This window comes from Charadrius vociferus, unplaced genomic scaffold (genome assembly GCF_000708025.1).
Source record: "Charadrius vociferus isolate BGI_N301 unplaced genomic scaffold, ASM70802v2 scaffold16, whole genome shotgun sequence".
In the NCBI taxonomy this organism is placed as follows: domain Eukaryota; kingdom Metazoa; phylum Chordata; class Aves; order Charadriiformes; family Charadriidae; genus Charadrius; species Charadrius vociferus.
Genome location: NW_009649167.1, coordinates 2,025,412 through 2,037,737, shown reverse-complemented (window position 1 = coordinate 2,037,737; position 12,326 = coordinate 2,025,412). Strand labels below are relative to the sequence as shown.

General features: G+C 37.3%; 1 protein-coding gene across 6 annotated transcripts in view; it reads left to right on the top strand.

Moving 5' to 3' along the window:
• DCLK1 (doublecortin-like kinase 1) overlaps positions 1 to 12,326 on the top strand; it is a 250,830-nt gene that overhangs the window by 189,203 nt on the left and 49,301 nt on the right. For 3 of the 6 annotated variants that reach the window (XM_009888399.1, XM_009888398.1, XM_009888397.1), the window contains one exon: positions 3,417 to 3,473. The exons of the other annotated variants lie outside the window; for them this stretch is intronic. In XM_009888399.1, coding sequence (XP_009886701.1) covers positions 3,417 to 3,473 — 57 coding nt within the window. Of the gene's footprint in view, positions 1 to 3,416; positions 3,474 to 12,326 lie in introns of those variants that run through there. 6 annotated transcript variants of the gene reach the window in all.

Sequence of the window (12,326 nt, the reverse complement as noted above, 5' to 3'; positions counted from 1 at the left end):
TTCTGGCTGGGCTGAGTTTCTCTCTTTACGTGCAGTTTGAGGAAGCTACTGCTTTAGAACTGAAATAAGATGCTGTGTCCTGGAAATGCCAGCTCAGCTTTGTACTTCATTTTTTCTCTTCCACTCTCTCCTTGTGGTTAGAGTTAGAGGAGTGCCTGCTCTCTCGTGCCATCAGGTACACGGGATGCCAGTGGCATGTACTGGGATCCTGATTCCCCTTGATGTAACTAGTCAATCAGCCCTTCGACATTCCCATCCGAGTGCTATGAGGGAGTTGTAGGTTTGGTTCGTCAAAATGCTCGGGGGTCTGGGCAGGCTGCCAGTGTTTTTCCTGGGAAATACAGGTGAGAGGAAGTCATGCTTTTGAATTCAGAGGCACAAAAGCAAGGTGCTTCCACAAACTGAAGGATTTCTCCCTGTGAATAGTAAAGACCTGTAAAAATAGTAGAGGTGGTAGAATTTTCCAAAGAAAATATTCCTTCTGATTATGGAGTGCATTAGGCAACTTAAAATGGGGATTGATCAATCTTCTTACTTACTGACATTTCATTATTCACCTTTAAAAAAAATAAATTCTGGTCTTTGATGGAAGGCTTTACATTGATATAAATAAAACCAAGAACACTGCTGTGATACATGTACTATACTTATGGGAACAGTACTCTTGTAACTCTACAAACAAAATTTTCTACACTCAAAAGTCAGAATGTAAAAAGATAAAGTTTCATCCTTTCCCACTTGCATATGTACATGGCTGAGTTGTTTCCAGAAATTCAGAAATCAGTGAAAGATACATATTGATAATCTTGCACAAAATTCAGTCTATGTTTGAGGAAAGTAAGATTTGAAAGATTAATTTCATTAGTGCAATACATGGACTTGAAAGTGAACTAGGAATCATTTGCACTTTTATGTTTTTTTAGCTTCTAAGTGTTTAAACTTGCAGCGTGTGTACTATAGTTATACTTTCTTCTAGTTTAATTCTGTCTTTCTGTTTATTCTTAAATAGGAAATTAATATTCTCGGTTTTAAATTGTTATTTAGTTAATTGCGTATTTCCACAGAGGATGAAAACATCTGAAATTCAGGTTTATATCAGTTGAAGTAGACAGTTTTTGTGCTGCACGTGCATATATTTCCTACCACAACAGAGAAAGGTTAATGGTGCAGACTCAGAACAGGTGACATGGCAATCATAACAGTAAGTATACATAATAGCAGCCCCACATTTTATTTAACTAGTCTGTATAATAGTTTATGAGCTTGTTTTCCCACTGTCTTGTAATCAGAGACGTTACTTCAGTTAGGGTGGAAATGTTCTATACTTTATACCTGATTTTCCATTGCTTGCCATTATTTTAAATGTTTTTTCTGCTTCCCTAGAGACTACAACCTATAGAATAATAAAAAAATTAGATATAAGATACCTCTTGACTAATCAGACAAAGAAGATGACTTCTATATATATAAGGATTTTTTTGAGTTGTATGTGGCCAAGAAGTCTTATTCATTGAGCAAGTTTTGTCTTTTTATTAATCTGTGCAAAATAATGAATAGATTCTCGTCATATTTTTCAGAAATACAGCTTTGGATAATTATAGGCAAGGAAAATTCTTGCAGAAAGGAAAACTTTAAAAAAAGTTCCAAGTATTTAAAAGTATATGAAAGGGCATAGACTGTGATCCTGAAATCTTGTGCATGATTTTACTTTGAAACAACCGTAGAGTTATAAAAATAACAACAAAAATACTTCCCAAATATTAAAAGACAGTTCTCACAAATATCTTATTTGTAAGTTCTTAATGTTTGGGTTTTTTTTAATATTCAGAGGAGTGAGCAGCCACCTGGAAGATTCAAAAGTTTGGTGTGTTACCCTCACTGTCAAATCAAACCTTTTTTTTCTGTACCTATATATTAGAAATTCCAAAACTGTATATTCTTGAAAGAAAATCTTGATAATTAACTAACTAGTTAGTATTCAAAATGAGATGTTCTTGTCTGTTTTAATTTTTTTTCTTTTGGCTAGATTGTTCACAACAAAATAGAAATGCATTTAAGGTCTGATTTTCAGTCTGCCAGTCTAACATGTCTGCTACTGTATGTACACATGCCCATTGGCAAAATACATGCAGAATAAGCATTCCAGGGAATGAAAAACTCCTTTAAGGGACTTAAATCATGCCTGCAAATAAAACATAAACCTGCATAGATTATTGAGATCCTTGTAAATATGAAATTCATAGAGTATTTATTTTAGGTAGCCTTTGTTTTATCATATAGCATTTAGATTTGGGGTTTTTTTTTGTCTCGGTTATCTTTCTGTGGTTAAAAAGAAACCAAAAAGCCCCAAGCTAAGGACAACCCTGAAGTTGGCTCCATCAGCCTTCTCATTCTCATGTGCTCTTGTGTTTTATCTTGTTGATGGTTTTTATTGCAGAAATGTGTTTTATACTTAAAGGCTCCCCAGAAACAACTTAAAGGTATCACAGCTTGCCTATGAGGTGTGCTGAGCACCTGCCTACTCGGTGCCTCTCTAAACCATCAGCTATGCTTAATTCACCTTAAAAACATAGTACTCTGTCCTCTACCTCTTCTCCTCGCGGAACGTCCTCTGTCATTTGGTGCTATTGTGTATCTTGGCGAGGATTGTTGTGCTGTGTAGGTTGGATAGGGCAATGTATCATCCCCTAACACCTTTGGCATTCGGGGATTGTCTGATCCGTCAGAGGATGCTCGGAGTGGGTGTTGAAAAACCAAAGTGGATCCGTACACTCAGACTCTCCCTCTGCTGTCATGAGCTGGTTGCTTGGCTACCGTCAGAAAGAGCCGGTGACGGGGGGATTTTACATGCTGTCTTTTTACACATATACACAGACACAGAAAAAGTGTGGAAGAGAGATACCGTTGTCAGTACAATACAGGTAACGGCAATATTCGGTGTCAGCATTCTGGGGGTCAAATGTTGCTGGATCCATGCTATATCACCAGTGGGTGGCAAGTTTTGATTACCTTATATAAGGTAAGCTCAGACTTTCCTACTGCTGTTTGCAAAACAGCGAAAAGGGAAATATATTCCCTTTGAGATTAAATTCAGATTGCCATGTTTCCAAACAATTAGGAGACTCTCCAGAGCAGACAAATATTGTTTTAATAGAGTTTAATAGGAAAGAATCAAAGAAAAAAAATGATCGCCTCTTAGAATATTTTGTATTTTCAAACTCCAGCTTTATTTTTTAACCATTTGTTGATTAAAAAAATAATTATATGACATTAAGCCAAAAACCTGGTTGTAGAGAATATGTGTATTTTATGTTAAACACTATCTTCTGGTCCACAGTAACACAAAGAATATAAGACAGTTGCAGTGCAACAAATCAAACACAATAAACAAATCTATACTGCACTTCATCTTACAGGACCTGTATCGCCCACTCTCTTCGGATGATATGGATTCAGTAGGAGACTCAGTGTAAAAGAGAAAATGGAACAATGTTTATGGTTTGTGATTTGGTGAAGGTTTAACATTTTTAAAGAGAATAGCTGCTAATTTACAGTAATAGTGAATCGCACAAAAGAGTTTTGCATATTTAATATTAAAAACACAGGGCCAAATTAATTCGGGGGGTGGTGGTGGTGTATTTTTGGCTTTACCACTGCATTTTAATGCAAGAATTTGTAATGAATGAGCCATTGAATATGTCCATCAAATACAAAACAGCATTGTGCACACTTTAAGGAACGAAGATTGGATAAGGTGAATATAACGCACAAATCCCATAATGGGCACATTTATGAATAGCAGTCTTTTTATCATCTAAGGTACTGATTATATGTTCTTTTTTTAACATAGGAATCTTTATTCATTTTGGTATGAACAGTTAATGAATGCTTTGCTTCTACCAACGAATAGGTAAATGCAGAAAAGAAAAAAAACCTGCTGTATTAAACTGCTTGCACCACACTGCCTGATCCCGACACGCACATTTGGAATGCTCTAAGTTTAGTCTTTTTATCTGAATGAAAAGGAAATGAAGAAACCCCCTGTGGTCACAGGACAAAAAGTAAATGCTTTCAAAGCAGCGTTCAAGTTCTCTTCACTGCCTTGCCATTTGATGACTGTGAACAGAAGGGTGTTCGCAGGCAACACGAATGTTTTACCTGGCAAGAGCTGTTAATGCTGATCATCCGTGTGTTGCAAGTAAATATGGACAGATTTCTAAACGAGGAAATCTGGGGCCCTGCTGGCTACCAGGGTCATCTGACACACGTACGATGACGCCTTTTGGAAAAACACATTTTGCCTGGGAAACGAGTGATTATTTTCACTTATGTTAAGGACAGGAGCATCATTTCTTATTTGCTGTAAAAAGACATCTTATGCATTTTTAAATGAAAGCCTACAGAAATGGTGGTACTGTAAATCATCCTCCTATTGACCTAATTTCTCTGTTTTCATAATTTCTAGAGCTGGTCATTTTGTACAGCATGAATATGCAAAACTCCTTTAGTGTTAAAGTAGGTCACGCATTATAACCAGTTGCTTAACAAATATCTACTAATTTTATTTGTCTTCTGCTGCTTTATTGTGAGAATCTTAGTCTACTTGAACTTAAGTAATAGCAGTATTTCCCATCGCATGTTGCATATTGCTTTAAAATTTATCTGTTGTGTTTAAGCCCATAGTGTAGTGATCACACACTTTTACTGTCTTACTACACCTTTCCTTTCAGTATCTCAAATACTAATGATTCAAGAATTAAAAATTAGCGTGATTCTGATCCTCAACAAAAAGCTATAGAGATTATATTTTTGAGCTACTTAGTGATGATTTAATATATTTTGAAATCAGGAAAATTTACTGAATGGCAGAAAATGTTTAACTGCCACATGCCAACTTTTAAATGCAGTGAAGTAATTCCTTTAAACTGATTTGTCCACAGTAAATTCAGCAGCTGGCAAATGTTGGCATGTGATGCTATGGCTTCACTGCATTGATATCATTTTCTTTATGGAGGATATTTGCAAAAAGAAGTAAACGGGCAGCAGAATACAAAACTTACCTTCTCTGTTTTCAATACTTGGTTCCAGTATCACCTGGAGAGAAAGTCATTGATCTGGCAGGTTTGCTGAAGCAGTTAGGTCATTCCATTTTGAAATGCATGTTTTGCCATTCCTGCTTCAGACTTCGGATCTAAAACTGTTCCCAGCAATAGGAGCAGTCCCCCCGCAACGCCCCAATCCTAAGGCTGCCCTGTTCTAATGAAAAAAGTTTGCAGCTGTGAAGCTACTTGCATTTTTTGCCTGTTATGAGGGAATGTCTTTGTAAAATGTATTACTTAATCCCAAGAAACGTATATCATGTAAAGGTGCATTGGGATCAGTTTCCAAAAATTCAGACAACTCCACCAGCCTGAACAAAATACTTACTGAAGTTTTGAAAATTGTTTTTTCCTGTAAAGAAAATGAACTCCAGGATTTTTATTTTTCCTCCCCTCTCCCATAAAGGCTACTGCTGCTTAAAGCAGTTTATTAAGAATGTTTGTTCTGTGCAGGGAGCGCAGATTGCCAGCAAACCTGAATCCCACGGCTTTGCTTAGCTGTGGAAAAGAAAAATGGACCTTATATCAATAATTGTTATCATAGCGAGTTTTCCATCAAGACTGTTTCAAAGAATATGCTAGTCCATAACATTTAATCATTTCAACATATGACTTTTATTAAGGGGCTATTCAGGGGCAATATGCATCATTAATATTTCATTTAAGGAATGAAAGTCCCTTAGAGATTGAAAAGGTACACTGTTTATAGACTTTGAGATCCCTTTTGTGTGGAATGTAATTCCCATTATACATGAGCAGAAATGAAATGTTTCTTTTGAGCAAGACCAGAAGGTTTCAGTTTATGGGTGAAACTGAAATTGTGTTTCTTATGCTGTAGTTCTGCTCGCAACAGCACAGATTTTAGTTTGTCCCTAGATTTCATCGACTTCATTAAATAACGGAATAGCTTAAGCAACTTTATAGTGTTTGAACCTCTTATAGTTCTCTGGATGCTGCATTATTTGTGCCTACTCTAAGGTGATTATGATGTAGCTAAAGAGTCTTGTATAGATTGTGAATGCTTTGCTTTCCTTTGAGCTTTATGAATACTTGTGATTATTTCCCTAATGCTTTCTGCAACTTTCTGGTTTTTTTTTTTTTTTTAATCTCTTTTCTTCTTCTTTTATGCAACGAACAGTTCACATGTGAAGCACAGAATGTGTATGTTTATATTTATACACACATGCACACACACGCATACGTAGATTAATGGCTTTGAAACCCATGCACAGTTATGCCACGTTTGTGGCTTTAAACAAATATGTGGGGAAAATGGATTAATGGGAGGTTGTTCATCTGGTGGGATTCGCTATAGCTCTGTTAAAGTCAGCGGAGCTGCTCCAGCCTGTACTTGCTGAGCAGCTCCCCGAGGAATTCTGTACAATTTTAAGAGACCTCATGTACAAACAAGGGCTAATTTCTGCTCAGTTTTAAGTTAGTGGCAAAACCAGGATTGACTTCAAGGTGGGAAGGAGAGGACCTTCTGCACAAATACCTATGCACAGACAAAACATTAATCCTAAATTGGAATTGGTATTATCTGGACACATTCAGACTTGTGTCTCCTCTTGAACTGCACTGTTCTGCAGTGTATTTAAGTCATGCACTATTAGAAGTTCTTTTGATGAAATCAGTAAAATCTTTAACATTCATTATCCAATGAGAAAACAACTTTTCAAATTGTAAAATAGTTCAGCGACAGCACATTATATTTAGTTATTTTTCTCTTTAAATCATTTTCAGAGGGCATATATGGCTGTAAAATGAAAATTCTGGAGCATTAATATTGTGGCTATAAATGTATATTATAAGAAAGGATACATAATGTTAAACAGCCCTGAAGAACACCTGGGTTGAGATTGTGTGGTGTAACAATTGAAATAAATAATAGTGTTTGCTTTTACAGTTTCATACGTCACACTGCGATGTGAACTTTATATAGTGCAGTATGTTACAAAAAATGTCCTCAAACTCTAAATATTAAAATGGATTAACAGAAAAGAACCTCTGATCAGCCCAAGTTTATTATTTTGTCAAAAATAGTAGAGAAATGAACAAACAGAAAACCTTTATGGTGCTAAATTACCTCCTCATCACTTGATAAATACTTAGATTAATGTTGTCTGTGATTTTCTTGCATCCAATTAATGGTATACAACCAAATACAAGATTGCTCGTAATTTAATCTTCACTTTCAGTTTATCTGTTAGTGACGCGACGAGATCTTGTAACTCAGAGTGATCGATAGAAAAACAACCTTATGTCGCGCAGCCAGCGGTAGCTTCACACGCAGAGCGAAGCGAGCGAGCGGTTGTCACCCTCTTTGGCAATGGGTGTGCTGTGTCCCTCCCTCCCCGGGAAAACCCTCCGTGCAGAAAGCGGGGCTTGCCGAGCAGTGCGGAGGCTCTCCCAAACTCTGTTTGCTGTCCCAACACCTCTCGTGCAGCTCGACTTGCCTTTTTCCCCTTACATCCGATCTTTCAGGCTGGCTGAGCGCCCCTCACTCCCCCCGGAAGGCGATGGGTATGTAGATACACGTGTTGTGGACGCACACGTTAGCGAAGGGTTACAAACACGCGCGGTGCACACGTACACATTCGTATACATTTTAGTGTCTGTATTTGCGCATGTTGATTATATTAAAATTTGCTTCAATTAACCCTCAGCAGTGAAGTATGAAAAAAGCTGTACTGTGTTCAGCGTGTACTTGTTGTCCGATGTTATATGAGGTAATTAGTTTGTGGTTTGCCCTGCAATACAGTGTTTTGGAATTTGGACTCTAGTGAAAGAGGAGCTAACGATGTTTGTGCTAAGGCCTCTTCATTTTGTTAGTTGCACTATGATATTGTAAATATTGGCACAGTTACAACATGAGTTTAAGATTTTACAAAGTTATGCATACAATTATTTTTTTTAAAGAAAAGTGCTTGGATATTTGCTTTTTAAAATATACCATTTTTGTATTAATGTGATGCAGGAAACCAAAAAGAAAGCTGTTGACTGATCAACAAAAAAAATGTAAAACTTGCAAAAATAAATGCCGATGAATGTTTTATTTCATACAATCAGCTGAAGAAAATCACCTTCATTTTTGTGCCATTGTTTCATCATACTGTGTTGTACTTGTGTTTCATATTTGACCATGTCATCCTGCTTGCAACTTGTTGTTTTGCTAGATTTAACATTACTGTAGATTATTGTAAGCGATGTAATAAATATATTTAAAAAATACACACTGTTCAGTGAGTTTATTTTGGAAATGTGATTAACGGGCTTTAAAAAAATACTTGCAGTTGGTATCGCTTGTTCATTTTGGATCAGTATTGTCCATCTAACCGTTCACTTGGTGTAAGCATATGGGATTCATGCATCCTAAAGGATTACTTTAAATAGTAGACGCATTCAGCACTTTTTTAAATAATAAACTCTGGGCTCTAGTAAGTAGATGTGAAAGATCCTTCAAGGAAGAATTTGGTTTCTAACGCGTCTTTTGGAGAAAGTAAATATATCTGCCTTGAATTGCTTGTGGGTAAGTTTGTGTGTATGCGACGGGATGAATTTGAAGTATGAAGTGGAAAATTAGTAGACTGTATCCAAAGTAAGGTACCAGCTCCTGCTGACAATTCAGCTAGAGCACACTCCTCTTAAGACAAGTATGAGGAAAATATACCTTTGAGAAGCTGAGAGTACTGAAATATCCACACAGTGGTTTAAAATGTGTACCTTGTTTTCTTGATATGTCTTTCCACTCTTTAAAAATACATATCTATATCCTAGTTTTATTTTTTTGTTTGGCGGGGGCAGGGGAAGAGAGACGTTACGATTTCTGATGTGTCATCTGCCAGTCTGATGCTTCAGCTGATATTCAGACACTCTCCTAGAGGGATCTGTGGGCCTGATGAAAGTTCTAGTTTGGAAACCCTCTTATTTGTTAGCAAATAGGTCTGCCTAAAAAAGGGGTACAGACATAAAAAGGAAACAGCACTGTAGAAATGAGGAAAAGCAGACAGAAAATAATGGAGGTTTCTGTCTCTACCAACAGTAAGAATACCGGGAGAGCTTTTAAAATACAACTCAAACAGATTAAAAATAAAAGTGGTGATTGTGCTGTGCCCTTAATTAGGTGGAAGAAACAAGAACCTCCTTTGACGGCCTTTGAATTTTTATTCTGTAGTTGAGTGGAAAATTTTGCCTGTGTATAACTTTAGAAAAGGGAAAAGGAAACCTTCACATTGCACTACCGCACATGTAACTTTTTATGTTAACCGCAGTATGGATACAGTAATGACAGGTCAACTTCCGATACCATGAATCTGATACATACATTTTTTTTAGATCATCAATCTTTTCTGGAGGATGCCAAAGGTTGAGTGAGCCTACAGTCTGAATTATGGCTCGGCTTTGGAAGCAGCTGTTAGGAGCTAGTGGAGGTTGGATTTAAGTTTACTGTTAAATACCACATAGGAAACTATGTTGGTCTTTCAGAGTTGTTTTGTTACACAAATCAAATGGATGTATAAGCAGTCAGTGCTGCAGCTTCATAAGAGGACCCCAATTAATGTGCTTCAGCTTTAAAATTTAACTTCAGTCTGTCAGCACCATTTCCTTGCAAACTCTCCCGTTAGTCCCTCTATCCCTCAAAGAAGAAAACCAACACAAGTTCCTGAATAGCACATGCCGGATTATTGCTTGTGTCATTTGAACTTCTCTCCTCCGAGCTCTGTACATCCTGAATGGCATAAATGATCAAAATATCATTTCCCTCTGTAGGGCCTCTCTTAAGTCAAGTGTCTGACAAGGGCAGGATGTAGAACTGTGGATAAGTAGCAGGTTTACATAGATTTTTTTATCATTCCTTTCTAGATGAAGCAGTTTATAAATAAATTTGGATCCTATGTGTCAGTTTAGTGCAGTGTCCAACTTTGAAAAGAAAACTATTGCATCATTTCTCTTTCTGTACATTGAATTCCATTGGCTTCCATTCTTTCAGCATGAAGATTGTGGATTTGATGTTTGTCCACGAAGTAATTTTTTGCCAGCTCTGCGCTGTTTACGTGAAAACTTTTTTCCCGTCTCGGCTGGCTGGGCCAAAAAATGTAAACGATGAAACAAAGGAAAATCAAAAACATTTTTTACTGGACAGGGTTGGGAGAGGGAGTTTCAGTGTAACCCTTTGCTGCTCTCTGAATTGAATAATAAAAAGCTGAGTTTGTCTTCTAAAAGGTTCACCAAAATAATATTATTTTACTGTTTTAAACCAGCTGTCCTCTGCTTTACCTTCAGTTCTCTGAAGATGTACCATTGTGTTGTATTGACTCACTTATTTCTTGCTTAACATTGTTAACGTATTACAGGAATTTGCTGAACGTTTCAAAGTCCTTCAGAGCTAATACGTGCACTGGACTGTTGTCTTTCTTTTACCATTAACTGTGTTGATCTTTAGGCTAAGGAATTGGCTATGTCAGGAATTCATGATGGCTACCTTGCAAATGTTATTTATAACCAGACTGAACACTAGTATGGGCTCCAAAAGAGGTGAGCATGGTTGCTTAACTGTTTAGTTTTGGTTTTAGTCCTATTTATCCTCGCTGAGTTGAACTTTGTCATACACATATTACTGACACACACAGCTTTTGCTCTACTTTTTTTTAAATTGTGTAGAATTTTTCAGAATAGGGGAGATCTTAGGAGGCATCATTTAAAGACATTAATAAGTCCCTTCTCCTGAGCCTCCTTCCTGAATTTACACTTTATTTACTAATTTTAATCTTTGCTTCATTAAGCCCATTTCTAAAAGAGCAGAAAGCTGTATGAGATCCACACTTAGCGTTACACCTGTGTGCATTTCTGTTACTCACATTTCATCCAGATGCTTCCTTCATGCTAGGAAAATACAAAGGAATCTATTGTTGAGAGACTTTGTAGACTCCATATGCGCTAATAAAGGTTTTGAGAGGTTTGGAAAATATAATGCAGTGTTTGGGGTTTAAGATTCAGGAATCTGAATTGCATTAACAAACTTCCTACTCATATTTGTTTAAGTTTCTTTTCATAAGTGCTGATACTGGTAGTCCACAAGAATAATTCCCACTGTTTAGTTGGAGTGGGATTTTAAGATTGATTTAGGACAAAGGTGAGTATGGGGAGAGAGAAATTACAGTAATATTTATGTTACTGCTTTTTTTTTCATGGATTTAGCGCAATTTCCACTGAGATACAAACTATTTACAAAACAGTTGCTAAATAAATCTCCCAGTGAGACACGGATGAAACTCTATAGCGCTAATGTTTCCATTCACATCAATGAGATGTGTGGTGTGCTGGCCATCTGTTATATAAACCTGAATAGGATCTGAAATCCTTACACCAAAGACCTGATTTTTTTATGCCATCGCTTTTATGGAGGTGTGCCATAAAAATGGCCATGTGCTGGCAACCTGTGCGACTGGACCCCTTTAAATCTGTGTAAAAGTGATGACATTTCAAGCACCTCAGCATCTCTTAAAATTAAAACAGCTAATTGCATTAAGGTCTGTGTGTTGAAGAGATTATACTCTTGCTTAGAGTTTGTTTTCCCCCCCTCCCTCTCCCCATCTGCAATATCCCTGATGGGGTCCACAGCTGTGAGAGCAACAGCGTGCACGACAGACTGCCTCACGATTGGCAAGCCAACTGGAAGGAACACCGAGACCCACAAGGATTGCTGGACCCGGAGGGCTTTCAGCTTGTGAGAACAACGAGCTAATTAAAGTCTAAATAAACGGAATGTCCTGCTAGCTGAAGTAAAGATAAATAAATAAAGGCCCGCGTGTTGTTCCAGAGGATTGAATAAAGAGGAAAATATTTGTGTCGTGTTTACCTAGTAACGTCTCTTTAATTGTGGAAGGGGGTCCGTCAGCCGACGTGCTGAATATATGCAAATGTACAATTCCTGATTTCTTTCTGATCCATTGTGTTAATAGGAAGGATTAGGCAAAGGTAGTGAAAAGTATGCGTGTTCTTCATATTTTTCAACTAGTTCAAAAATTTCAAAGAAGTCGCACGTTTTCAAAATCCCAATAAGTATTTTTAGCAAATGTTTCCTTAGCTACTGCTTCCTTGTCACTGGCGAGCTGTGCCTCTGCTCACACGCTGGTGCTTCGCACGCAGATCTCGCTGAAGGGGCTGTATGCTTTGTTCGCAGAACTGGGCTACACTATATGCTACTAATGCATCACTTTAGTTCTT